Source organism: Pan troglodytes, chromosome 1 (genome assembly GCF_028858775.2).
Source record: "Pan troglodytes isolate AG18354 chromosome 1, NHGRI_mPanTro3-v2.0_pri, whole genome shotgun sequence".
In the NCBI taxonomy this organism is placed as follows: Eukaryota; Metazoa; Chordata; class Mammalia; order Primates; family Hominidae; genus Pan; species Pan troglodytes.
The window spans coordinates 185,232,839-185,257,386 of NC_072398.2; the positions used below are offsets into that span (position 1 = coordinate 185,232,839).

The 24,548-nt window shown below is 40.9% G+C and overlaps 1 protein-coding gene across 15 annotated transcripts in view; it reads left to right on the top strand.

Annotated features, from left to right (window-relative positions):
* IPP (intracisternal A particle-promoted polypeptide) overlaps positions 1–24,548 on the top strand; it is a 59,360-nt gene that overhangs the window by 17,151 nt on the left and 17,661 nt on the right. For 14 of the 15 annotated variants that reach the window (XR_010154020.1, XR_008547389.2, XR_010154021.1 and 11 more), the window contains 5 exons: positions 3,801–3,956; positions 5,744–5,911; positions 12,064–12,201; positions 14,384–14,506; positions 16,939–17,159. Coding sequence is in view for 9 of the 15 variants with exons in the window: in XM_001159511.7 (XP_001159511.1) it covers positions 3,801–3,956; positions 5,744–5,911; positions 12,064–12,201; positions 14,384–14,506; positions 16,939–17,159 (806 nt within the window). In the remaining 6 variants the exon portion in view is untranslated. Of the gene's footprint in view, positions 1–3,800; positions 3,957–5,743; positions 5,912–12,063; positions 12,202–14,383; positions 14,507–16,938; positions 17,160–24,020; positions 24,150–24,548 lie in introns of those variants that run through there. The other variant, XM_054682625.2, reaches the window with a different exon arrangement.

A 24,548-nucleotide genomic window follows, 5' to 3' on the forward strand; every position in this document is an offset into this window, starting at 1 on the left:
AAAGTGCTCAGGCGTGAGCCACCATGCCCGGCCAATATTCTTTAATTATAATGATTCTCCTGTGTCTCCTCTCCTTAAACTTTGTAAGGCATAGTTTGGATTTTGGGTTTTTTTTTTTTTTTAATGACGTGCTTATTTATTTATTTATGTTTTTTTGAGATGAAGTCTCACTTTGTCACCCAGGCTGGAGTCAGTGGTGTGATCTCAGCTCACTGCAACTTCTGCCTGCTGGGTTCAAGCAATTCTTCTGCCTCAGCCTTCTGAGTAGCTGGGGACTACAGGCGTGCACCACTATGCCCGGCTAATTTTTGTATTTTTAGTAGAGATGGGGTTTCACCATATTGGCCAGGCTGTTCTCGAACTCCTGACCTTGTGATCTGCCCACCTCGGCCTCCCAAAGTGCTGGGATTACAGGCGTGAGTCGCTGCACCTGGCCATGACTTGATTTTTCTGATTGAATATCTAAGGAATTCTCTTTCATTATTCTTGATTTGTTTTGAAGTTGATCATTTTTTCATTAGACTGCCACATACCTTTTCTCTTTGAAATTTTAGTTTTTCCTTCATTTTGGGGAAATTTTCTTATGTGAAATTTCTAAATACTTTAAATGTTTCAAGGCCGGGCACGGTGGCTCACACCTGTAATCCCAGCACTTTGGGAGGCTGAGGCAGGCAGATCACGAGGTCAGGAGATTGAGACCATTCTGGCTAACACGGTAAAACCCTGTCTCTACTAAAAATACAAAAATTAGCCAGGCGTGGGGGTGGGCGCCTGTAGTCCTAGCTACTCGGAAGGCTGAGGCAGGAGAATGGTGTGAACCCAGGAGGTGGAGCTTGCAGGGAGCTGAGATCGCACCACTGTACTCCAGCCTGGGCGACAGAGCAAGACTCTGTCTCAAAATAAATAAATAAATAAATAAAAATACTTTAAATGTTTCATTTGGTAGTCTTTTTCCTTTTATTGGAACTTCTTTGTCATTCATATTTATCATCTTCTAATGTTACAGTATTTTTTCTCTCTATTCACAATTATTTTCTCAAGCCTTTCCTCCACATCAGTAATTTGATTTTCAGTCATATCTATTGTGTCTAATTTATTAACTCTACAATACTGTCATTTCATTTCTTACTTTGTTTTCTTAGCAATGCATCTCATCTGTATTTGAGCTCTTGTTTTGCAGGACCTACATTGTTTTTTGTGTTGTTTTTTTTTTTTTGAGGCGGAGTCTCGCTCTTTTGCCCAAGCTGGAGTGCAGTGGCGTGATCTCGGCTCACTGCAACCTCCCCCTCCTGGGTTCAAGCAGTTCTCCCTGCCTCACCCTCCCAAGTGGGTGGGATTACATGTGCCCACCACAACGCCCAGCTAATTTTTGTAATTTTTAGTAGAGATGAGGTTTCACCATGTTGGCCAGGCTGATCTTGAACTCTTGAGCTCAGGTGATCCACCCGCCATAGCCTCCCAAAGTGCTAGGATTACAGGCGTGAGACACCGTGCCCAGCCAGGAGCGACATTCTTAAACAGTTGTATCATGTGAAGCACTTACGAGGAGTCTGTCTATTTGTAGCTGATGTTTTCTTCTGACTGAATTCTTCAATCTCTTATCTTCTTTTTCCTGGGATGTACTTTTTTTCTTTTTCCCCTGAGACGGAGTGTTGCTCTGTCACCCAGGCTGGAGTGCAGTGGCCGTGATATTGGCTCACCGCAACCTTTGCCTCCCGGGTTCAAGCAATTCTGCTGCCTCAGCCTCCTGAGTAGCTGAGATTACAGGCATGTGCCACCATGCCTGGCTAATTTTTGTATTTTTTAGTAGAGATAGGGTTTCATTATGTTGGCCAGGCTGGTCTCTTAACTCCTGACCTCATGATTCGCCCCCCTCGGCCTCCCAAAGTGCTGGGATTAGAAGCGTGAGCCACCACACCTGGCCCTGGGATGTACTTTAATAAGGCATATGCTCTTTCTTGATATCTTGCTCATACTGAACTGTTGTTCATGTCAACTCTGTTCAAACTCTGTTCTGTTAATACAAGAACTAATTCTCCTTGGCACTCTTTCTACCTAGTACAACTACTTTGTTTTCTCTAGTCTAAAATTTGAAGGCTATGTGTTGTGTTCTTGCCACCTTTGTTCTGTTTTGTTTTGAGACAGAGTCTCACTCTGTCACTCACACTGTCATGCAGTAGGGCAGTCATAGTCACTGAAGCCTTGACTTCCTGGGCTCAAGTGATCCTTCCTCCTCAGCCTCCAGAGTAGCTGGAACTAAAAGTTCATACCACCACGCCCAGCTCATTTTAAAATTTTTTGTAGAGACAGGGTTTCACTGTGTTGCCCAGGCTGGTCTTGAACTCCTGGCCTCAAACAGTCCTCCCACCTCAGCCTCCCAAAGTGCTGGGATTACAGGCATGAGGCACTGTGCTGGCCCTTGCCACTTCTTTCTAGCCTGAGGCATGAGGGTGGTTGAAGACTAGAGATCCACTAGGGCTGAGATCCTTACTTAGGAACTTGACTTTGATATCTCTCTATTGAGTTCTTGTTATTTATCTTATATCTGGGTCTACTTAACCTAGCCAGAGATGTAGTGGACTTTGGCTAGCACAGTGTTCTGTTAGAGAGCAAATCCAGGTGATCCTTTCTACCTTAACTGATGGTCTTGTAGAGACTTTTCCTTTTGATGATTTTGTTCCTCAACTTTTCTCAGTTCTGCTTTTCATTCTTGATTCTGTCTGCAAATTATTATTAGTGAGAATTCTCAAGATTTTGTTAGTTGACCATTTTTCTTCAATATTGCTTCTTGTCTGGGATACAGAGAAAAGATTAGAGATGGAAGGATAGGAGACAATCTCTTGCTAGCATTTATAATGCCTTTGTGCAAATTAGAAAATAGTGCCCTTTCAGGGAGAACAGGTCTTACAACTTGGCAAATGAACACAGGTTGACTCTCCTGCCGTTTACCTCCTCAGCTAAGCATGCTTGAGCAAGGACAACCTACCTCATCATATGCATAATCCTTTTAGGATATGGTACTCATGCCACCAGAATTTATTTTTCTTGCTTTGTCTATCATTCTTAAATGTTAATGACATAATTTTATATCTTTTTTGTTACGTTGTAAGTATAGAATTTGTGGCTATTTTAATTTTTAAATTTTGTTAGGTAATTGTGATCTTGTTTCAGTTTGCAATCTTTATTTGGAAATTCTTCTTTTTTTTTTTTTATTTTTGAAACAGAATCTCACCCTGTCATCCAGGCTGGAGTGCAGTGGTGCAATCCTGCCTCACTGCAAACTCTGCTTCCTGAGCTCAAGTGGTACTCCCACATGAACCTCCTGAGTAGCTGGAACTATAGGCATGTGCCACCACACCCGGCTAATTTTTGTATTTTTTGTAGCAGCAAGGTTTCATTCACCACATTGGCCAGGCTGGTCTCTAACTCCTGGGCTCAAGCAATCCACCTGACTTGGCCCCCCAAAGTACTGGGATTACATGCGTGAGCTACCACGTCTGGCCTGGAAATTCTTATGCATGGGGGGATACTGTGAAGCATATATATATTTTTAGTTGCTATTCTGCTTATATATGAAGCATATATTTTAACAACAACCTTTTTTATTCTTCATTAGTGAAGAAAATACTTTCCTTAAAATAGTCAGTACCAATATTTGGTATTGTAGGAAACAAACACCATTGTTTGATGATGATTTTTTATTTCTTGATGGTTAAATGTATCTTATCTTTATAGAAATGTGTTTTTTCAATATTATTTAAAAATTGTTTAAAACATTGTCTTTTTAAATATTGTTTTAGGAGTATCCGATTTTAATCTTCGTGTTGCATTGCAAACACTTCTGAAAGAGTACTGTGAAGTATGCAAATCTCCCAAAGAGAACAAGTTTTGTAGTTTTCTGCAGACATCTAAGGTTCGACCTCGGAAGAAAGCAAGAAAGTACCTGTATGCAGTAGGTGAGAGAGCCCTTAAAAAAAGTAATAGAAATTATATTTGTGTTCCAGATCAAACCTTTTTAATATTTTGTTGTTATTACTATACATGTCAGAATATGTAGGTGTGTTGAAGAGGCATATTTAATTTCACATACAGACTACAGATTTATAAACTGCGTTTATATATTATGACAAATATGTCTAAAAAGAAATAGCTATTCATTTGATATCTGTTATTCTGTGATCTAATCCTTTGAGTTCGTAGATTATCCAGTTATCAAATAAGTGACTAAAGAAGTGCTGCTTTAAAAGTAAAAAATTTGAATTATTGTGAAAAATAAAGAAAATAAATCTCAAGTTTTTAAACTATTCACAGTATCCTAGTCATTAGGAGTGATAGGAACCAATGATCTCCAAAGTGTGGTTATAAAAGATGATCCATAGGAATATCAGAGGAACATATTACAACTTCTTCTTTTTTTTTTTTTTGAGGTAGTCTTACTCTGTCTCCCAGGCTGGAGTGCAGTGGCGCGATCTCGGATCACTGCAATCTCTGCCTCCTGGGTTCAAGCGATTCTACTGCCTCAGCCTCCTGAGTAGCTGGGACTACAGGCATGCGCCACCATGCCCAGCTAATTTTTGTATACATATATATATTTTTTTTAAGTAGAGACAGGGTTTCACCATATTGGCCAGGCTGGTCTCGAACTCCTGACCTTGTGATCTGCCTGCCTTGGCCTCCGAAAGTGCTGGGATTACAGCCGTGAGCCACTGTGCCCTGCCACATATTACAACTTCTTTTCATTTTTATTTTAAAAAGCATTAAACTTACATCTGGATGTGGTGGCTCATGGCCTGTAATCCCAGCACTTTGGAAGGCTGAGGTGGGAGGATTGTGTGAGCCCAGAAGTTCAAGACCAGTCTAGGCAACATGATGAAACCTTGTCTTTATGCAAAAATACAGAAATTAGCTTGGTGTGGTGGTGTGTGCCTGTAGTCCCAGCTACTTGGGAAGCTGAAGTGGGAGGATCACTTGAGCCCAGGAGGCAGAGGTTGCAGTGAGCAGAGATTGTACCACTGCACTCCAGCCTGGGCAACAGAGCAAGACCCTGTCTCAAAAAAAGAAAAAAAAAGCATTAAACTTAATCAGCATTTAAAATACATATAATATATAGCATATTGATACATATAGTCCAGATCTGTATATATAATACTGTTTTTATGTAAGTACCTTATGTATGAGATAATTTATAATTTACATATATATAATTACATATATGTATTAATATTTAAGTATAATGCTTTTGGGTGCTTCTTAAAATTTTTTTGCCGATTGGATGTATAGTCAAAACAGGGATTTCATCAGGAGGTTAATGAGGGAAGATCGAGGCTACAGTAAGCTGTGATCACATCACTGCACTCCAGCCTGGGTGACAGAGTGAAACCCTGCCTCAAACACACACGCACACACACACACACAGCTTTCAACTGACTATTTTTAATTGAAAAAGACATTAATGAAAGTTATAATGAAACTTTCCTAATTTAACAGATAAGCAGTGCCTAGATTTATATTTCATACAATATTCTATTTATAACCAAGACCAAGTGGTAAAACACTGAGGCTAACCTTCTTACTGTATTTAAGCCACAATCTTTCAGGAATTGGCAAATTTAAGAATATTACATTATATGTATATAGAGAAAGTAATTTCTAAACCATTTATTTCTTGTTATATAGTAGTTATACTAAATGTTTAGATGTAGAACAGTAGATTTTCATTACTACCTTTTCTTCTTTTGTTTAGGTGGATATACTCGGTTGCAGGGGGGTCGCTGGAGTGATAGCAGAGCCCTCAGCTGTGTAGAACGTTTTGACACCTTTAGCCAGTACTGGACCACTGTGTCTTCACTTCATCAGGCTCGAAGTGGGCTGGGAGTAACAGTTCTGGGAGGGATGGTCTACGCTATTGGAGGTAATAATAAAAATGTCTTATTTTCTTTATTAGTCTTGTTGGCTATATTCTAATATGCTTTATGATTTATATGTTGCTATGTGATATACATATATCTAATTGTCCTCAATAAGTATTTACAGAAAGGAAGGAAGGAAGGAGGGAGGGAGGGAGGGAGGGAAGGAAGAGAAAGGGAAGAGAAGGGCAAGGGGAAGGGGAAGGGCAAGATGGTCAATATTTCATATCAGATGAATTCTGTGATTTATCACAAGCCAGAATACTTAGGTTTGGTTTTAATGAAGTTGTGGCGGGGTGCAGTGGCTCACACCTGTAATCCCAGAACTTTTGGAAGCCAAGGCAGGCGGATCACTTGAGCTCAAGAGTTTGAGACCAGCCTGGGCAATATATCGAGACTTTATCTCTACAAAAAATTTAAAAATGAGCCAGATGTGGTGGCACATTCCTGTAGTCCCAGCTACTTGAGAGGATGATGTGGGAAGATTGCTTGAGCCCAGGAGGCAGAGGTTGCAGTGAGCCATGATCGTGCCACTGTACTCCAGCCTGGGTGACAGAGCAAGACCCTCTCTCAAAAAAGAAAAGAAAAGTTGTTTATAGAATATGGCACCTGCCTGGCATAGTGGCTCATGCCTGTAATCCCTCCCAGCACTTTGGGAGGCTGAGACAGGCAGATCACCTGAGGTCAGGAGTTCAAGACCAGCCTGGCCAACATGGTGAAACCTTGTCTCTACTAAAAATACAAAAAAATTAGCTGGGCATGGTGGCGGGTGCTGGTAATCCCAGCTACTCAGGAGGCTGAGGCAGGAGAATCATTTGAACCCGGGAGGCGGAGGTTGCAGTAAGCCGAGATCGCGCCATTGCACTCCAGCCTGGGCAACAAGAGCGAAACTCCATCTCAAAAAAAAAAAAAAAAAAAAAGTGGCATCAAAATTTAGATCAATATTTATGATAGAATTTTTTTAAATTCTGAAAGCTGCATAATGATTCATTTAATAAACCAAGCAGTATGGATACTGGATACGTAAAAACCAAGTCAACAAAATAGTAGGATATATTTCTTGGTCGAAATCATGGTGTTTTGTAAAACTGTTTTTATGAATTATTAAATAATAAAGTAACTGGGACTATAGGCATGCATCACCATGTATGGCTCATTAAAAATTTACTTATTTATTTGATATGGAGTTTTGCTCTTGTTGTCCAGGCTGGAGTGCAATGGCATGATCTGGTGATCTCAGCTCACCACAACCTCCACCTCCCGGGTTCAAGCGATTCTCCTGCCTCAGCCTCCTCTGTAGCTGGGATTACAGGCATGTACCACCATGCCCGGCTAATTTTGTATTTTTAGTAGAGACAGGGTTTCTTCATGTTGGTCAGGCTGGTCTCGAACTCCCGACCTCAGGTGATCCATCCGCCTCAGCCTCCCATAGTGCTGGGATTACAGACATGAGCCACCATGCCCGGCCTTTTTTTTTTTTTTTTTAGAGATGGGGTCTCACTATATTGCCCAGGCTGGTCTTGAACTCCTGAGCTCAAGTGATTCTCCTGCCTCAGCCTCCCAAAGTGCTGGGATTACAAATGTGAGCCATGGCACCCAGACTGTATATAAAAAAAAATTGTAATTATTTTATTTTTATTTTTATTTTATTTATTTATTTTTTAGTGGGCCAGGGTTTGGTGAGTCATCCCCACCCAAAAATTTTATAAATATTTTCTGACTGTGGTACTGTCAGTTTAAATTATGGCGATATAGGAACTATTTGATTTTTATCTTTACTTTGGAGGGTATATAACTCAGAACTGTTTGTTAAATCAACAAATGACATGTGCAACAGAAAATTCCAACAAGGAAATTAGAATTTTAAGCAATAACTTCCTGTCGGCATAAAGAGCACAATTCTGTATAGTCTTTGACTACAACTTTAATAATTCCTTTTATGTGTCTTCTGTCAATTATGCATAGTTTTATCACTTGAACTCTTCTGTTTAACCTAGGGTCAGAGGTCCTTCTGTGACACTTGCATATGTATGTATTCCATCCCCTGATACCACAGAAGTGCTTACGGAGGCTCTTCAAAACTGCTATGACTTCACTAGCTATTAATACTGTCAACATTGCTATCTTAAGATATTCCTTAATATATAACTTTTAAATACTTTTAAAATTATAAAAGTAATTGAGGTTTGTTGTAGAAAATTTTGTTAAAACAGAAGCATATGAAAAAGAAAATTTAAATCCCTTATGCCATAATCATACCACCCAGAATAATCACAGTTAACATTTTGGTTTAGTTTCTTCCCGATACATACATATCTGGGTTCATATTCTAAATGTTGGGTTTTTTAAATTAAGATATAATTCACATACCAAATTCATCATTTAGAGAATATAGTTTAGTGGTTTTTAGCATAGTCACAAAGTTGTGCAATCGTCACCACTATCTCATTCCAGAACATTTCATCACCCCAGAAAGAAACACTGTACCCATCAGCAGTCACTTCCCATCTCTCCTCCTAAACCCTAGTAACCGCTAATCTACTTTATGTCTCTATGGCTTGCCTATTCTGGACATTTCATATAAATGGAATCATATAATATTGTGTCTGACTTCTTTCACTTAGCATGTCATAACACGTATCAGTACTTCATTTCTTTTTATGACTGAATAATATTTCATTGTGTGGAAATAATCATATTTTGTTTGTTTATTCATTCTGTAGTTGATGGACATTTACATTGTTTCCACTTAATATTCAAGTAAAAGTTTTTGTGTAGATGTAAGTTTGATTTCTTTTGGGTATATACTTAGGAGTAGAATTGTTAGGTTATATGGTAACTATATTTAACTTTTTGAGATATATATTGTTATTAACTTTTTCTTTTTTTGCTTTTTACTTACATAAAATATTTATTTTTATTTTTATTTTATTTATTTATTTTTTGAGATGGAGTCTCGCTCTGTTGCCCAGGCTGGAATGCAGTGGTGCGATGTCGACTCACTGCAACCTCTGCCTCCTGGATTCAAGTGATGCCTCAGCCTCCCGAGTAGCTGGGATTACAGGCATGCACCACCACACCTGGCTAATTTTTGTATTTTTAATAGAGATGGGGTTTCGCCATGTTGGCCAGGCTGGTCTCGAACTCCTGAACTCAGGTGATCTACCCGCCTTGGCCTCCCAAAGAGCTGGGATTACAGGGTGAGCCACCACCCTGTATTTTTATTTTTATTTTTTGAAACGGAGTCTCACTCTGTCACCCAGGCTAGAGGGCAGTGGCTCAGTCTCGGCTCACAGCAACCTCTGCCTCCCGGGTTCAAGTGATTCTCCTGCCTCAGCCTCCCAAGTAGTTGGGATTACAGGCATAGACCACCATGCCTGGCCAGTTTTTTGTTGTTGTTGGTTGTTTGTTTCTTTTTGTTTTGAAACGGAGTCTCACTCTGTGCCAGGCTGTAGTGCAGTGGCGTGATCTCGGCTCACTGCAACCTCTGCCTCTCGGGTTCAAGTGATTCTCCTGCCTCAGCCTCCCAAGTAGCTGGGATTACAGACACGCACCACCACGCCTGGCTAATTTTTGTGTTTTTAGTAGAGACAGGGTTTCACCATGTTGGTCAGGCTGGTCAGGCTGGTCTAGAACTCCTGACCTCGTGATCTGCCCGCCTTGGCCTCCCAAAGTGCTGGGATTACAGGCGTGAGCCACCACGCCCAGCCGGATTTCTTCTTTCAAGAAGTAACTTTTTAGATACTTAGTGCATTTTAAAAATTGTCTATTTTGTTGATTTGTAGGTGCATCAGGGTTCCCAAGACCACTCCCAGTTTTAGTGATTTGCTAAAAGGACTTACAAGGTTTAGCATGTAATTGTCTCCACAGCTAAGATTTATTAGAAATCTTAGCTGAAATGTAGAAAACAAAATCAGCAAAAGGAAAAGGCACATGTGATGAAGTCTGGAAGGAACCAGTTGACAGCTTTCCAGAGTCCTCACCCAGTAGAGTCACAGTCACACATGACATGCTTAATTCCTCAGCAATTAGTTGTGACAACATGTGGGAAGTGTTGTCTACCAGGGAAGCTCATTAGAGACATAGTGCCCAAGGTTTTTGCAGGCAGCTGATGACATAGCCTCCTTCTTCCTAGCACATACCAAAATTCCAGACCTTCAGAAGGAAAGCGTGTGTTCAGCATAAACCACATTGTTTGTACAGTTTAAGCACAGTGAGCCACTCTTACCATTTTGGGAAAATTTTGTATCAGTGGAGGGAACTGTTAACCAGCCATATTCCCAGATTCCAGCAAAGGGTCAATCTTCCAAGTAGGCCTTTCTAAGGACAGGCATTTTTAGGCCTGCTATGTTAATTATTTTCTGTACAATAGGAATTTTGTTTATATTCAGGATTCTAGACCCTCATAAAGTCATATGTGCTGTAAGTATCTTCTACTGTGCTGCTTCATCTTTTATTCTCTTTATGGTATCCTTCGATGAACAGATATTTTTAATTTTAGTGTAGTCAAATCTCTTATTTTTTTCCCTTTATTGTTAATGTTTCTTGCATCTTATTTAAGACATCTTTCCCTACTCCAAATCATAAGGACCTATACCTTCATTGTTTTATACAGTTTTATAGTTTTTCCATTCATACTTATGTCAGTAATCTACCTGGAATTGAGTTTTTATGGATAATATGCAGTAGGGCATTAGTTTCCTCCCAATGTATAATCAATTATTCTAGCATGAAAGATTGTTGTTTCCCTACTGCTCTGTAGTGCTAACTCTGTCTTCTATCAAGTAATCATATAGGTACGTCTCTGTTCCTAGAATTTCTTTTCTGTTCCATTAGTCTCTGTCTATCCCTTTCTTAATTACTATAGCTTTGTTATATGTCTTGATATATGATGGGACTGTTTCTCCTTATTCTTTTCCGAGAATGCTTGGCTCTTCTAGGCCCTTTGTACTTCCATATAAATTTTAGAATCAGTTTGTCAAATCTATTAAAAAATGGATTTTTTTGATTGGGAATACATTAAATCTTTAAGTCAATATGGGGTAACTATCATCTTTACATTTACTCTTTTTTTTAAATACAAAAATCTTCATGATACATTGACTCTTATAATTCATGAACATTATTCATCTCTTCATTTATTTAGATGTTCCACAATTTAAAACTTTAAATAAAATTTATAAATGTTATCCATAGGGGCATTGCATAATCTTTGGTTAGATTTACTCCTAAATATCTTATTTTAAAATTCTAAATTACCTGGACATGGTGGCACATGCTTATAGTCCTAGCTACTTGGGAGGCTGAGGCAGGAGGATCGCTTGAATCCAGGAGTTCGAGGCTTCAGTGAGGGATGATTGTGCCACTGCACTCTAGCCTGGGTGACAGAGCCAGACTCTGTCTCTAAAAATAAATAAATAAATAAATATCAAAAACATGAAAATTTGGGTATCTTTTAAAAATTTTTTCATTTTCAGGCTAGGTGCGGTGTCTCACACCTGTAATCCCAGCACTTTGGGAGGCTGAGGTGGGCGGATCACGAGGTCAGGATCTTGTGATCCTGGCTAACAAGGTGAAACCCCGTCTCTACTAAAAATACAAAAAATTACCTGGGCGCGGTGGCAGGCGCCTGTAGTCCCAGCTACTCAGGAGGCTGAGGCAGGAGAATGGCATGAACCCAGGAGGCGGAGCTTGCAGTGAGCCGAGATTGTGCCACTGCACTCCAGCCTGGGCGACAGAGCGAGACTCCGTCTCCAAAAAAAGAAAAATTTCATTTTCTGTTTGTTGTTAGAAAAGGATTACATTAAAACTCAAATTGTACCAGGGCCAGCCACCAAAACTAATATGTGAAAAAAAATATAGAAGTGTTAAAATGCAAATTGTATCCTAAAACATTACATGGATTGTTTGATTGTTTGGGTGGTAGAAATAGATAATAGGAAAATTGTGCCTCTGTTTCATAAGTGGGCTTTAATAAATGACAGTGCTCTAGATTCAAAATACTGCTTGACAGGCAAATGAAAGTTAATGAATAGTATAAAATCAGACATAATGGTTGAATTTTTGACGATAGGGAATACTACTGAATATTGTGTTATGGTGCTAGTCTGTTGGCATTACTAAACTTTATAATATTTGTCTCTTTTATTTAACTCAGGTGAAAAGGATTCAATGATTTTTGACTGTACTGAATGCTATGATCCAGTTACTAAACAGTGGACAACTGTAGCTTCGATGAATCATCCCCGCTGCGGCTTAGGAGTGTGTGTGTGTTATGGGGCTATCTATGCTTTGGGTAATTATGTTGTTCAGTTTAAAGATAGCTAATATTGTTTATGTATTTTTAATTTTCATTTTTGTGGATACATAATAGGTATATATATTTATGGGGCACATGAGATACAGGCACATAATGCGTAATAATCACATCTTGTAAAATGGGATATCCATCTCCTCAAGTATTTATCCTTTATGTTACAAACAATCCAGTTATACTCTTCTAGTTATTTTTAAATGTACAATTAAATTATTGACTATAGTCACCCTGTTGCACTATCAAATACTAGGTCTTATTCATTCTTTTTTTTTTTTTTTGTATTCATTAACCATGCCCACCTCCTCCCTCCCCACCCCCACTACACTACCCTTCCCAGCCTCTGGTAACCATCCTTCTACTCTCTATCTCCATGAGTTCAATTGTTTTGATTTTTAGATCCCACAAAGAAGTGAGAATATGCAATGTTTATAAAGATAGCTAATATTATTTAAATTATTGGGTTCTGATGACTTTGGAGATGTTCTTTCCCTCTTTTCAGCTCTTTACATTCTTTTTTTAAAAACCAACTGGCTTTAATCTGTATACTCTGGAGGCTGGGCAAGGTCTTAGGGGAAGGTGTAGGTGGGGGTCAGCTGGTCAGGGGTTGGAGGGGGTGCTCCTGGGCTGTCCATCCTAAGGAGGCACTCAGGCGGGGGATGGTACAGGAGGACCTGAGCACCTGCAGGGCAGAGCCTTGTTGGGCAGATGCATCATTTCTTGGGCAGATGGTAGATGCCTGCCTGGCCAGTTGGCTGGCTGACCAAGCTGCTAGTCACACACATTCTTCTGCAGGTATCTCTGGAGCTACTGTATGCTGTAGATGCACTTGTCAGCTCTTTAAATTCTTATTCTCAAAATTGTATTACTGGAGATAAAATATAGATGAGACATCCAGTGAAGTACTTTAGCTGAATAGTTAAATCTCATTATTTTAATTAAGCATATAACATTTTTACCACCCTGCATAGTGGCCTAATTATGTCTAATATAAGAAAGCACATGCCAAAAAATTAAATATATCACAAGGAAGTTCTGTACTATATTATTTTTATTCTTGTATATGTAGTGAATGATTATGAGCAAGGTATTCTACTTTGATTATCTGTGTAACAAATGTTACAATCAAGGTTGTTCCTAGGGAAAGTTATAAGTTGACGTAGCTCTCAGCCTCCCCTATTTTCTCCTTCTCACTCCTTCTTCAGTTCACTGTAACTCAGTGTCTTCCCCTCATCCAAACCTATTGTGGAAAAAATATCAGTTACCTTAAGGTGAATTTAATCTATTATATTTTATTACCTCCATAAGTATCTGCATTTTTCAGTTAATTGTGGGAAATAATATTTTCAGTTTTAAGAATTGGAGAGTGTTGGCTGGACATGGTGGCTTACGCCTGTAATCCCAGCACTTTGGGAGGCTGAGGCGGGCGGATCATGAAGTCAGGAGATCGAGACCAACTTGGCTAACATGGTGAAACCCTGTCTCTACTAAAAATACAAACAAAATTAGCTGGGCGTGGTGGTGGGTGCCTGTAGTCCCAACTACTCTGGAGGCTGAGGCAGGAGAATGGCATGAACCCAGGAGGTGGAGCTTGCACTGAGCCTGAGCCGAGATTGCACCACTGCACTCCAGCCTGGGTGACACAGCGAGACTCCATCTCAAAAAAAAAAAAGAATTGGAGAGTGTTAAGAAAATGTTATTGTGGGGATAAGGGGCCTTTTTGAAGTTCCTGAAATTACACCAAATACACGGTATACTCTGATTAGGTTTGGAGCTGGCCTTGATTAGGATAAACATTCTAAATAGCCAGAAGTAATTTCAAAAGGTAGTTTTGCAAAATACCATCTTTTCCATGCAATATATTGAAGTTTTGGGGCTTTTGTTGTTTTGTTTTGTTTTAGTCTTTAGTGAAAAATAGGGAGTTAAAAGACTTGAATTCCTTTTTTTTTTTTTTTTTTTTCTCAAAAGAGCATCAGTTATGCAAAGGACCTGAGTTCTACTCATGGTCAAATTCTAACTTTTTCATGGGATCGTGGAACAGATAACCTCTTTGGCTCATGTGATATCTATAATATGAAGTATTTGGTTTAGATGTTTTCTAAGGTCTTTGTCATAAATAAGAATCTTTTATCCCAGAAACAAACATTTTTCTATTTCATTACAGGTGGATGGGTTGGAGCTGAGATAGGGAACACCATTGAACGATTTGATCCTGATGAAAATAAATGGGAAGTAGTTGGTAACATGGCTGTGTCACGCTACTACTTTGGGTGCTGTGAAATGCAAGGTAATCACTTTATAAAATATTTTTCCTCAAAATGTAGTTCTGAAAAACTGTTTGAGTTTGAGGCCTTATTTTCACAAAAGTTTATTTTAAGTCTGTTAGTATTGAATGACTGATACTAGCAGCATAGAAGTTCTGCTTTTTACCTCCTATCATTGACTTTTATTTCTGTATTGCTAAAATAATTGATTTGATTTTTTCAAAAATAAACAAGGCTAGAATTAAAAATTGTAAGTAAGCAGGAATATCTGACTAGCACAATAAACATTTGAAGTGTTATCTGTTATTGTCTTTTCTCTCCCATGAACATCTAAGTAAATATTTCTAAGTAGGGAGAGAGTATCAGAAACAGTTTTTGGGTGTGGTGGCTCATGCCTGTAATCCCAGCACTTTGGGAGGCTGAGGCAGGAGGATCACCTGAGGTTAGGAGTTCGAGACCATCCTGGCCAACGTGGTGAAACCTCATTTCTACTAAAAATACAAAAATTAGCTGGGCATGTTACTACACACCTGTAATCCCAGCTACTAGGGAGGCTGAGGCAGGATAATTGCTTGAACCCAGGAGGCGGAGGTTGCAGTGAGCGAGATGGTGCCACTTCACTGCAGCCTGGGTAACAGTGAGACTCTATCTCAAAAAATAAATAAAAATAAATTATTTTCATGGTCTATAGGCTTCTTTAGCGTTTTTTTTCTACAAAGTACATTGTGATGCCGCTCACATAACATATAATCCTGTGACAGATTTAAAGGATTCTATGTTGCATATTAAAGTGGTATACAAACATTATTTTAATTGTCTACTATACTCTTGAGAGGTAGGTAGTAAGCTGTTTTAACTAGAACCTGATTCTGTGTGTAGGATTGGAGAGCTGATTTTTATGCACCTGTGGAGAAGAAAGCAACTTTCCCATTGTTGTATGACAGCCTAACCTGCTAAAGTTCTTTCTGCTTTGTGGTTACCTTCTCTGATTTCCATTAGCAAATTATGCGGTGCAGACTACATCTTACTGTTTAATATTATATTGTCTCCTAGTTGTTTTATATTTATTATTTTTATCATCCCATCTGAAATCATAGAGCTAGCTAGAAAGGGATCTTTGAACTTATCTATGTCAACTTCTTTAAGTTATAGATGAGGAAGCTGAAGATCAGGAAGGTTGTGAGTTATCTTTTCTCATAGCTGGTTACTGGCAAGGCTGGAACTAAAACCCAAGTTTACTATACTAATATTTAGCCCACATTTCTTTTTTTTTTTTTTTGAGATGGAGTCTCGCTCTGTCGCCCAGGCTGGAGTGCAGTGGTGCAATCTTGGCTCAGTACAAGCTCTGCCTCCCGGGTTCACACCATTCTCCTGCCTCAGCTTCCCGAGTAGCTGGGACTACAGGCGCCCACCACCATACCTGGCAAATTTTTTGTATTTTTAGTAGAGATGGGGTTTCACCGTGTTAGCCAGGATGATCACAATCTCCTGACCTCGTGATCTGCCCACCTTGGCCCCCTAAAGTGCTGGGATTACAGGCGTGAGCCACCGCGCCCGGCCTAGCCCACATTTCTTAAAATATAATTCTTTGTAACTCCTCACTTTAGAAGATGAAGTACAACACTAGAGATTCAAAAATAATTGTAGATTGCCAGAGTTTATAAGGAAATTTTATGTAAATTACATTATATTTTACCGTAGTAATTTTTTTTTTTTTTTTTTTTTTGAGAGAAGGTCTGGCTCTGTTGCCCAGGCTGGAGTGCAGTGGTGCAATCTTGGCTCACTGTAACCTCTGCCTCCCACGCTCAAGCCATCCTCCCACCTCAGTCTCCTGAGTAGCTGGGACTGCAGGCACACACCACCATGCCTGGCTAATTTTGTATTTTTTGCCCAGGTTGGTCTCAAGCTCAAGTGATCTGCCTGCCCTGTCCTCCCAAAGTGCTGGGATTGTGAACCACTACACCCAGCTGTGTACTGTAGTAATTGATTCTGATATCTTAATTTAGCCATATACTATTTAAATTTAAATTCCCTACTTTATGTCCATCTGAGCAACAGATAGGCTGTCACTAAAGAGGGCCATGTAATTCCCAGCTTAAGTGCATGACATTTTTTAGGGAAAAAAAAATCCGTGTTCCTTTCCTGTTTTATCTATGGGTGGATCTGGAACCTGAGATCACCAAGCAGACAATTAGATAGAAAATCCTTAGCTGACAGATTATTTCAAGTTATTTGAAAACTCAATGCTATTTTAAATTAATTCCACTAATTTTTTGCAACTTGCTGAATAGTGAGGTGATAAAGTTGACAAAGTTGATTTTCTCTCTTAAATAATATTGTAAGCCGTAGATTAAACATAGCATCGGCATTGGAAACATAGATCACAATCATTACTTTTCATCATTATTTGTATCTCACTATCTGTAGCATCTGAGCAAAAATATTCCACTTCCAGGTTTAATTTATGTAATTGGGGGCATCAGCAATGAAGGAATAGAACTTCGTTCTTTTGAAGTCTATGATCCACTTTCTAAGCGTTGGTCTCCACTTCCTCCAATGGGAACCAGGAGAGCATATCTTGGTGTGGCTGCACTCAATGACTGCATCTATTCTGTTGGAGGATGGAATGAGACCCAAGATGCTCTTCATACTGTAGAAAAATATTCCTTTGAAGAGGTAGGTTGGATGATTTCAGATATTTAGTATCCTGATATTCTTTTAATGTCTGTAAGATCTGTGGTGATGCACTCTTTTTCACTCATGATATTGATCATTCGTGGATTTTTTTCCCCTTTTTTCTTTCCAAAGAAGAAACTTTTGGTGTCACTGCTTTTCTTCTATTGTCAATTTTCTGTTTTATTGATTTCTGTTCTTACTTTTCCATTTTTCCTATTTGTTTTTGATTGAGTTTGCTCTTCTTTTTCTAGATTATTTATTTATTTTTTAATTTTTTAAGAGACAAGGTCTTGCTCTGTTGCCCAGCTAGAGTGCACTGATATAATCATAGCTCACTGTAACATTGAACTCCTGCCCAGTTAATTAAAAAAAAAAACTTTTTTTGTACTGCTGGGCGTGGTGGCCCACGCCTGTAATCCCAGCACTTTGGGAAGCCAAGATGAGAGGATAGCTTGAGCCCAGGAGTTCAAGACCAGCGTGAACAGCATAGTGAGACTGTCTGTATAATAAATAACAAAATTAATTGGGCATGGTGGTATGCACCTGTGGTTCTAGCTACTCAGGGGGATGAGGTGGGAGGATCACTTGAGCCTAGGAGGTCAAGGCTGCAGTGAGCTGTGATCAAGCCATTGTGCTCCAGCCTCGGTAACAGCAAGAGACCCTCTCTCAAAAGAGTAATTTTTTTTTTTTTTGAGACGGAGTTTTTCTTTTGTTGCCCAAGCTGGAGTGCAGTGGCACCATCTCACCTCACCACAACCTCCGCCTCCTGGGTTCAAGCAATTCTCCTGCCTCAACCTCTTGAGTAGCTGGGATTTCAGGCATGCGCCACCATACCTGGCTAGTTTTGTATTTTTAGTGGAGACGGGGTTTCTCTATGTTGGTCAGGCTGGTTTCGAACTCCCGACCTCAGGTGATCCGCCCGCCTCACCCTCCCAAAGTGCTGGGATTACAGGCATGAGCCACTGCACCCACCTGAATTTTTTTTTTTCTATGGTTAGGGTCTCGCTATGTAACCCAGACTGATCTCAAACTCCTGGTCTTAAGCGATTCTCCTGCCTTGGCATCCCAAAGCACTGGCATTACAGATCTTTCGGAGCCACTACGCTCCCCAAATCCCAACAATCTCAGCTCTTTTTTTCTAGATTCTTAAAGTGGAAGCTTAGATGATCGATTTTAGACCTTCGTCTTTCTATAATAGAAACTGTAAATTCTCTTCAAGCACTGCTTTAATTTCATCCCACATATTTTGATATGTTGCCTTTTAATTAGTTGGCATTTATATTAAAATATTTTTTAGGTCAGGTATGGTGGCACATGCCTGTAAACCCAGCACTTTGGGAGCCCAAGGCGGATGGTGTATGTGTATATATATATATATATATATATATATATATAAAATATATTTTTTTCTTTTTTTCTTTTTTTTTTTTTGAGATAGAGTCTCTGTCACCCAGGCTGGAGTGCAGTGGTGCAATCTGGGCTCACTACAAGCTCCGCCTCCTGGGTTCACGCCATTCTCCTGCCTCAGCCTTCCAGTAGCTGGGACTGCAGACGCCCGCCACCATGCCTGGCTAATTTTTGTTGTATTTTTAGTAGAGACAGGGTTTCACCATGTTAGCCAGGATGGTCTCAATCTCCTGACCTCGTGATCCTCCTGCCTCGGCCTCCCAAAGTGCTGAGATTACAGGCATGAGCCCACCATGCCCGGCCTTTTTTTTCTTTTTTAAATTTTTCTGGTAATTTCTTGTTTGACTAATGGGTTGTAAGAACAACGTTATTTAATTTAAAAATATGTGGGGATTTTCCAGATAAATCTTTTATTATTGACTTCTAATTTATTTCTATTATAATCAGAAAACATATTTTGTATTGCTTCTGTCTTATTAATACGTCATGTACATCTGAAAAGAATTTGTATTCTGCTATTGTTGAATGTGGTGTTCTAATGTCCATTAAGTCAAGTTGGTTGCTTTTTTTTTTTTTTTAGACGTCGTCTTGCTCAGTCACCAGGCTGCTCAGCTCACTGCAAACTTGGCCTCCCGGGTTCAAGTGATTCTCCTGCCTCAGCCTCCCGAGTAGCTGGGATTACAGGCACACGCCACCATGCCTGGTTGATTTTTGTATTTTTTTAGTAGAGTCAGGGTTTCACCATGCTGGCCAGACTGGTCTCGAACTCGTGACCTCAAGCAATCCACCCGACTCAGCCTCCCAAAGTGCTGGGATTACAGGTGTAAGCCACCACTCCTGGCCTCAAGTTGGTTTTTTAGTGTCATTCAGATCTTCCCTTGTCTGTCCTACTTGCACAATTGTTCTGTCAGTTTTTAAAAAAGGAGTGTTAGAATGTCCATCTATAATTATGGATTTGTCTGTTTCTCCTTTCATTTCTGTCAGGTTTAGCTTCACATATTTTGAAGATCCATTATTAGATGCATACCCATTAAGTTTATTATGTCTTCTTAATGAATGGATTCTTTGATTTTTATCTCTGGTAATATTCTTTATACTGAAGTCTACTTTTTTTTTTTTTTTGGTGACAGAGTCTTACTCTGACGCCTAAGCTAGAGTACAGTGGCATGATCACAGCTCACTGCAACCTCTGTCTCCTGGGTTCAAGCGATTCTTGTGCCTCAACCACCCACGTAGCTGGGATTACAGGCATGTGCCACCACACCCAGCTACTTTTTGTATTTTTAGTAGAGATGGGGTTTTGTCGTGTTGGCCAGACTGGTCTCAAACTCCTGACCTCAAGTGATCTGCCCACCTTGGCCTCCCAAAGTGCTAGGATTACAGTTGTGAGCCATTGCACCCAGCCTCTAAGCTTTCTTTTCATTAGTGTTTTCATGGTATATTTTATCTTTTTCTTTCCTTCTACTTCTGTGTCTTTACAAACTGCACTTCTAGACAGCACATAGTTGTGGTCTGGTTTTTTTTGTTTTTTGTTTTGAGACGGAGTTTTCACTCTGTTGCCAGGCTGAAGTGCAATGGCGTGATCTTGGCTCACTACAACCTCCGCCTCCCAGGTTCAAGCAATTCCCTGCCTCAGCCTCCCGAGTAGCTGGGACTACAAGCGCCCGCCACCATGCCTGGCTAATTTTTTTTTTCTTTTCTATTTTAGTAGAGATGGGTTTTCACCATGTTGGCTGGGATGGTCTCCATCTCCTGACCTCGGGATCCACCCACCTCGGCCTCCCAAAGTGCTAGGATTATAGGCGTGAGCCACTGCACCCAGCCAGTTGTGGTCTGTTTTTTGTTTGTTTGTTTGTTTTGAGACGGAGTCTCGCTCTGTCACCCAGGCTAGAGTGCAGTGGTACAATCTCAGCTCACTGCAACCTCTGCCTCCTGGGTTCAAGTGATTCTCCTGCCTCAGCCTCCCGAGTAGCAGGGACTACAGGTGTGCACCACCATGCCTGGCTAATTTTTGTATTTTTAGTAGAGACAGGGTTTCACCATGTTGGCTAGGCTGGTCTTGAACTCCTGACCTCAGGTGATCCACCCGCCTCTGTCTCTCAGAGTGCTGGATTACAGGCGTGAGCCGCTGTGCTTGGCAAAAGTATATTTTTGTAAGTTCCTTACTTTCAAGTGATACAGTATGATATTGCGGATTTGATACACCAAAAATACATAATGTAAACCTGTGATATTATGAAGTACACAGCCTTCAACCCATTTCCTGGCATACAACTCCTAACATCCTGAGAATATCCAAAGTGATGCCCTTTTCTAATGTTGACTGATGGATGGAAGCCCATAGTTAGCTTCAGAATTAGGGCTGCTCACCAGAAAGACCAAGGCATGATTACAGAATTAGAACTTTCAGTCCCATCCCCTGACTTCCGGGGAGGGGAGAGGAGCTGAAGGTTAAGTGGATGCCCAATGATTTAATCAATCATGCCTATGTAATAAAATCTCCAGAAAAACCAGCCCTGAAGTGGTGGCTCACACCTGTAATCCCAGCACTTTGGGAGGCTGAGGGAGATCAAGACCATCCTGGCCAACATGGTGAAACCCCGTCTCTACTAAAAATACAAAAATTAGCTGGGCATGGCGGTGTGTGCCTGTAGTCCCAGCTACTTGGGAGGCTGAGGCAGGAGAATTGCTTGAACCCGGGAGGTGGAGGTTGCAGTGAGCCTAGATCGCAACATTTCACTCCAGCCTGGTGACAGAGCAAGACTCCGTCTAAAAAACAAAAACAAAAACAAAACAAAAAAACCCAAAAGGACTGAGTTCGGAGAACTTCCTGATAGTTGAACACCTGGCGGTTCTTAGAGGGTGGCATAAACAGAGAGGGCATAGAAGTACCATGCCATACCCCCATACCTCCCCATATGCATCTCTTCATCTGTATCATTTGAAATATCCCTTATAATAACCTGATAAACATAAGTAAGTGTTTCCCTGAGTTCTGTGAGCCACTCTAGCAAATTAACAGACTCCAAAGAGGGTGTTGTGAGAACCCCAACTTGGAGCCAGTTGGTCAGAAGTTCCAGAGGCTTGGACTTGGAATAGTGCCTGAAGGAGGGGGCAGTCTTGGGGACTGAGCCCTCAACCTGTGGGGTCTGAGGCTATCTCCAGGTAAACAGTATAAGAATTTAATTGAATTAGAGGACACGTAGCTGGTATCTGCTGCTTGATGTGTAGGGGAAAACCCACACACATTTAGTCACAGAAGTTTTCTGTGTTGATGATTGTTGTGATGTGAGATCAGAGTAGAAAACATGTTGAGTCTGTTTTTTCCACCCACAAAACTCTAAAGCAATCACCAAGAAAAAAGGTGAAGAAATATAGCTAACTAGACAATAAAAGAGATAAAATGGAATACTAAAAAAATCAACATAAAGACGAAAGGAGGAAAAAAGAATCAAAGAATGGATTTCATAAACAGAAAACAAATGGCAAGGCCAGGCATGGTGTCTCACACCTATAATCCCAGCACTTTGGGAGGCCAGGGTCGGGGGAATCACTCAAGGTCAGGAGTTCTAGACCGGCCTGACCAACATGGTGAAACCTCAGCTTTACAAAAAATACAAAAATTAGGAGGGATGGTGGCAGGCACCTGTAATCTCAGCTACTCAGGAGGCTGAGTCAGGAGAATCACTTGAACCTGGGAGGCAGAGGTTGCAGTGAGATGAGATCAAGCCACTGCACCGCCAGCCTGAGCAACAGACCAAGGCTGTCTCAAGAAAAAGAACAAGAACAAACAAACAGCAAAATAGGAGTCTACAAACTGACCATATTTGTAATTACATAGAATATAAATAGTATAAACTCTAAAAGCCATTTAAAGTCAGCGATTGTCAAACTGAATTAAAAAATAGACCACAGGGCCAGGCGAGGTGGCTCACGCCTGTAATCCCAGCACTTTGGGAGGCCGAGGCAGGCGGATCATGAGGTCAGGAGATCGAGACCACCCTGGCTAACACGGTGAAACCCTGTCTCTACTAAAAATACAAAAAATTAGCTGGGCATGGTGGCGGGTGCCTGTAGTCCCAGCTACACGGGAGGCTGAGGCAGGAGAATGGCCTGAACCCGGGAGGCAGAGCTTGCAGTGAGCTGAGATCGCACCACTGCACTCCGTCTCAAAACAAACAAACAAAAAAACAGACCACAACTGGCTGGGTGCGGTGGCTCACGCCTGTAATCCTTTTTTTTTTTTTTTTTTTTTTTTAGATGGAGTCTTGCTCTCTTTTGCCAGGCTAGACTGCAGTAGCGTGATCTTGGCTCACTGCAACCTCCGCCTCCCGGGTTCAAGCAATTCTCCTGTTTTAGCCTCACGAGTAGCTGGGACAACAGGCGCATGCCACCATGCCCAGCTAATTTTTTTGTATTTTTAGTAGAGATGGGGTTCCATCATGATCTCCTGACCTTGTGATCTGCCCTCCTCAGCCTCCCAAAGTGCTGGGATTACAGGCATGAGCCACCGCGCCCAGCTGAGAATGTCTTTTATAATTACCCATATGTTTACTATTTCTAGTTCTATTAACTCTTTTGTGTAGAATTGCATTTCTGTCTCACATCATGTTTTCTTAGCTCAAAGAGCTTCTCTCTCTTTTTTTTTTTTTTAGACAGAGTCTTGCTCTCTTTCGCCAGGCTAGAGTGCAGTAGCGTGATCTCGGCTCACTGCAACCTCCGCCTCCCAGGTTCAAGCAATTCTCCTGTCTTAGCCTCCCGAGTAGCTGGGACAACAGGCGCATGCCACCATGCCCAGCTAATTTTTTTGTATTTTTAGTAGAGATGGGGTTCCATCATGATCTCCTGACCTCGTGATCTGCCCTCCTCAGCCTCCCAAAGTGTTGGGATTACAGGCGTGAACCACGTGCCCAGTTGAGAATGTCTTTTATAAATACCCATATGTTTACTATTTCTAGTTCTATTAACTCTTTTGTGTAGAATTGCATTTCTATCTCACATCATGTTTTCTTAGCTCAAAGAGCTTCTCTTTTTTTTTTTTTTTTTTTTTTTTTTGAGACAGAGTCTTTCTCTGTCACCCAGGCTGGAGTGCAGTGGCATGATCTCGGCTCAATGCAAGTTCTGCTTCCCGGGTTCACACCATTCTCCTGCCTCAGCCTCCCGAGTAGCTGGGACTACAGGCACATGCCGCCATGCCTGGCTAATTTTTTGTATTTTTAGTAGAGACGGGGTTTCACCGTGTTAGCCAGGATGGTCTCGAGCTCCTGACCTCGTGATCTGCCTGTCTTGGCCTCCCAAAGGGCTGGGATTACAAGTGTGAGCCACCGCACCCAGCCAAAGAGCTTCTCTTAATATTTCTTCCAGTGCAGGTCTGGTGGTGATGGTGATGAACTTCTCTTAGCTTTCATTTTCTGAAACTGTCTTTTTTTTCTCCTTTTTTTTTTTTTTTTTGAGATGGAGTCTTGCTCTGTTGCCCAGGCTGGAGTGCAGCGGCACGAGCTTGGATCACTACAACCTCTGCCTCTCGGGTTCAAGCAGTTCTCCTGCCTCAGCCTCCCAAGTAGCTGAGATTACAGGTACCCACCACCACGCCCAGCTAATTTTTGTATTGTTTTAGTAGAGACAGGGTTTTGCCATGTTGGCCAGGCTGGTCTCGAACTACTGGCTTCAGGTGATCTACCTGCCTTGGCCTCCCAAAGTGCTGGGATTACAGGCGTGAGCCACCGCGTTCAGACTCTCCTTCATTTTTGAAAGATAGTTTGCTGGGTATAGAATGTTAGGTTGCTTTTTTTTTTTGGAGGTGAGTTTCACTCTCATCACCCAGGCTGGAGTGCAGTGGTGCGATTTTGGCTCACTGCAATGTCTGCCTCCCAGGTTCAAGTGATTCTCCTGCCTCAGCCTCCTGAGTAGCTGGTATTACAGGTGTGTACCACCACACTTGGTTAATTTTTGTATTATTCCTAAAGACGGGGTTTCACCATG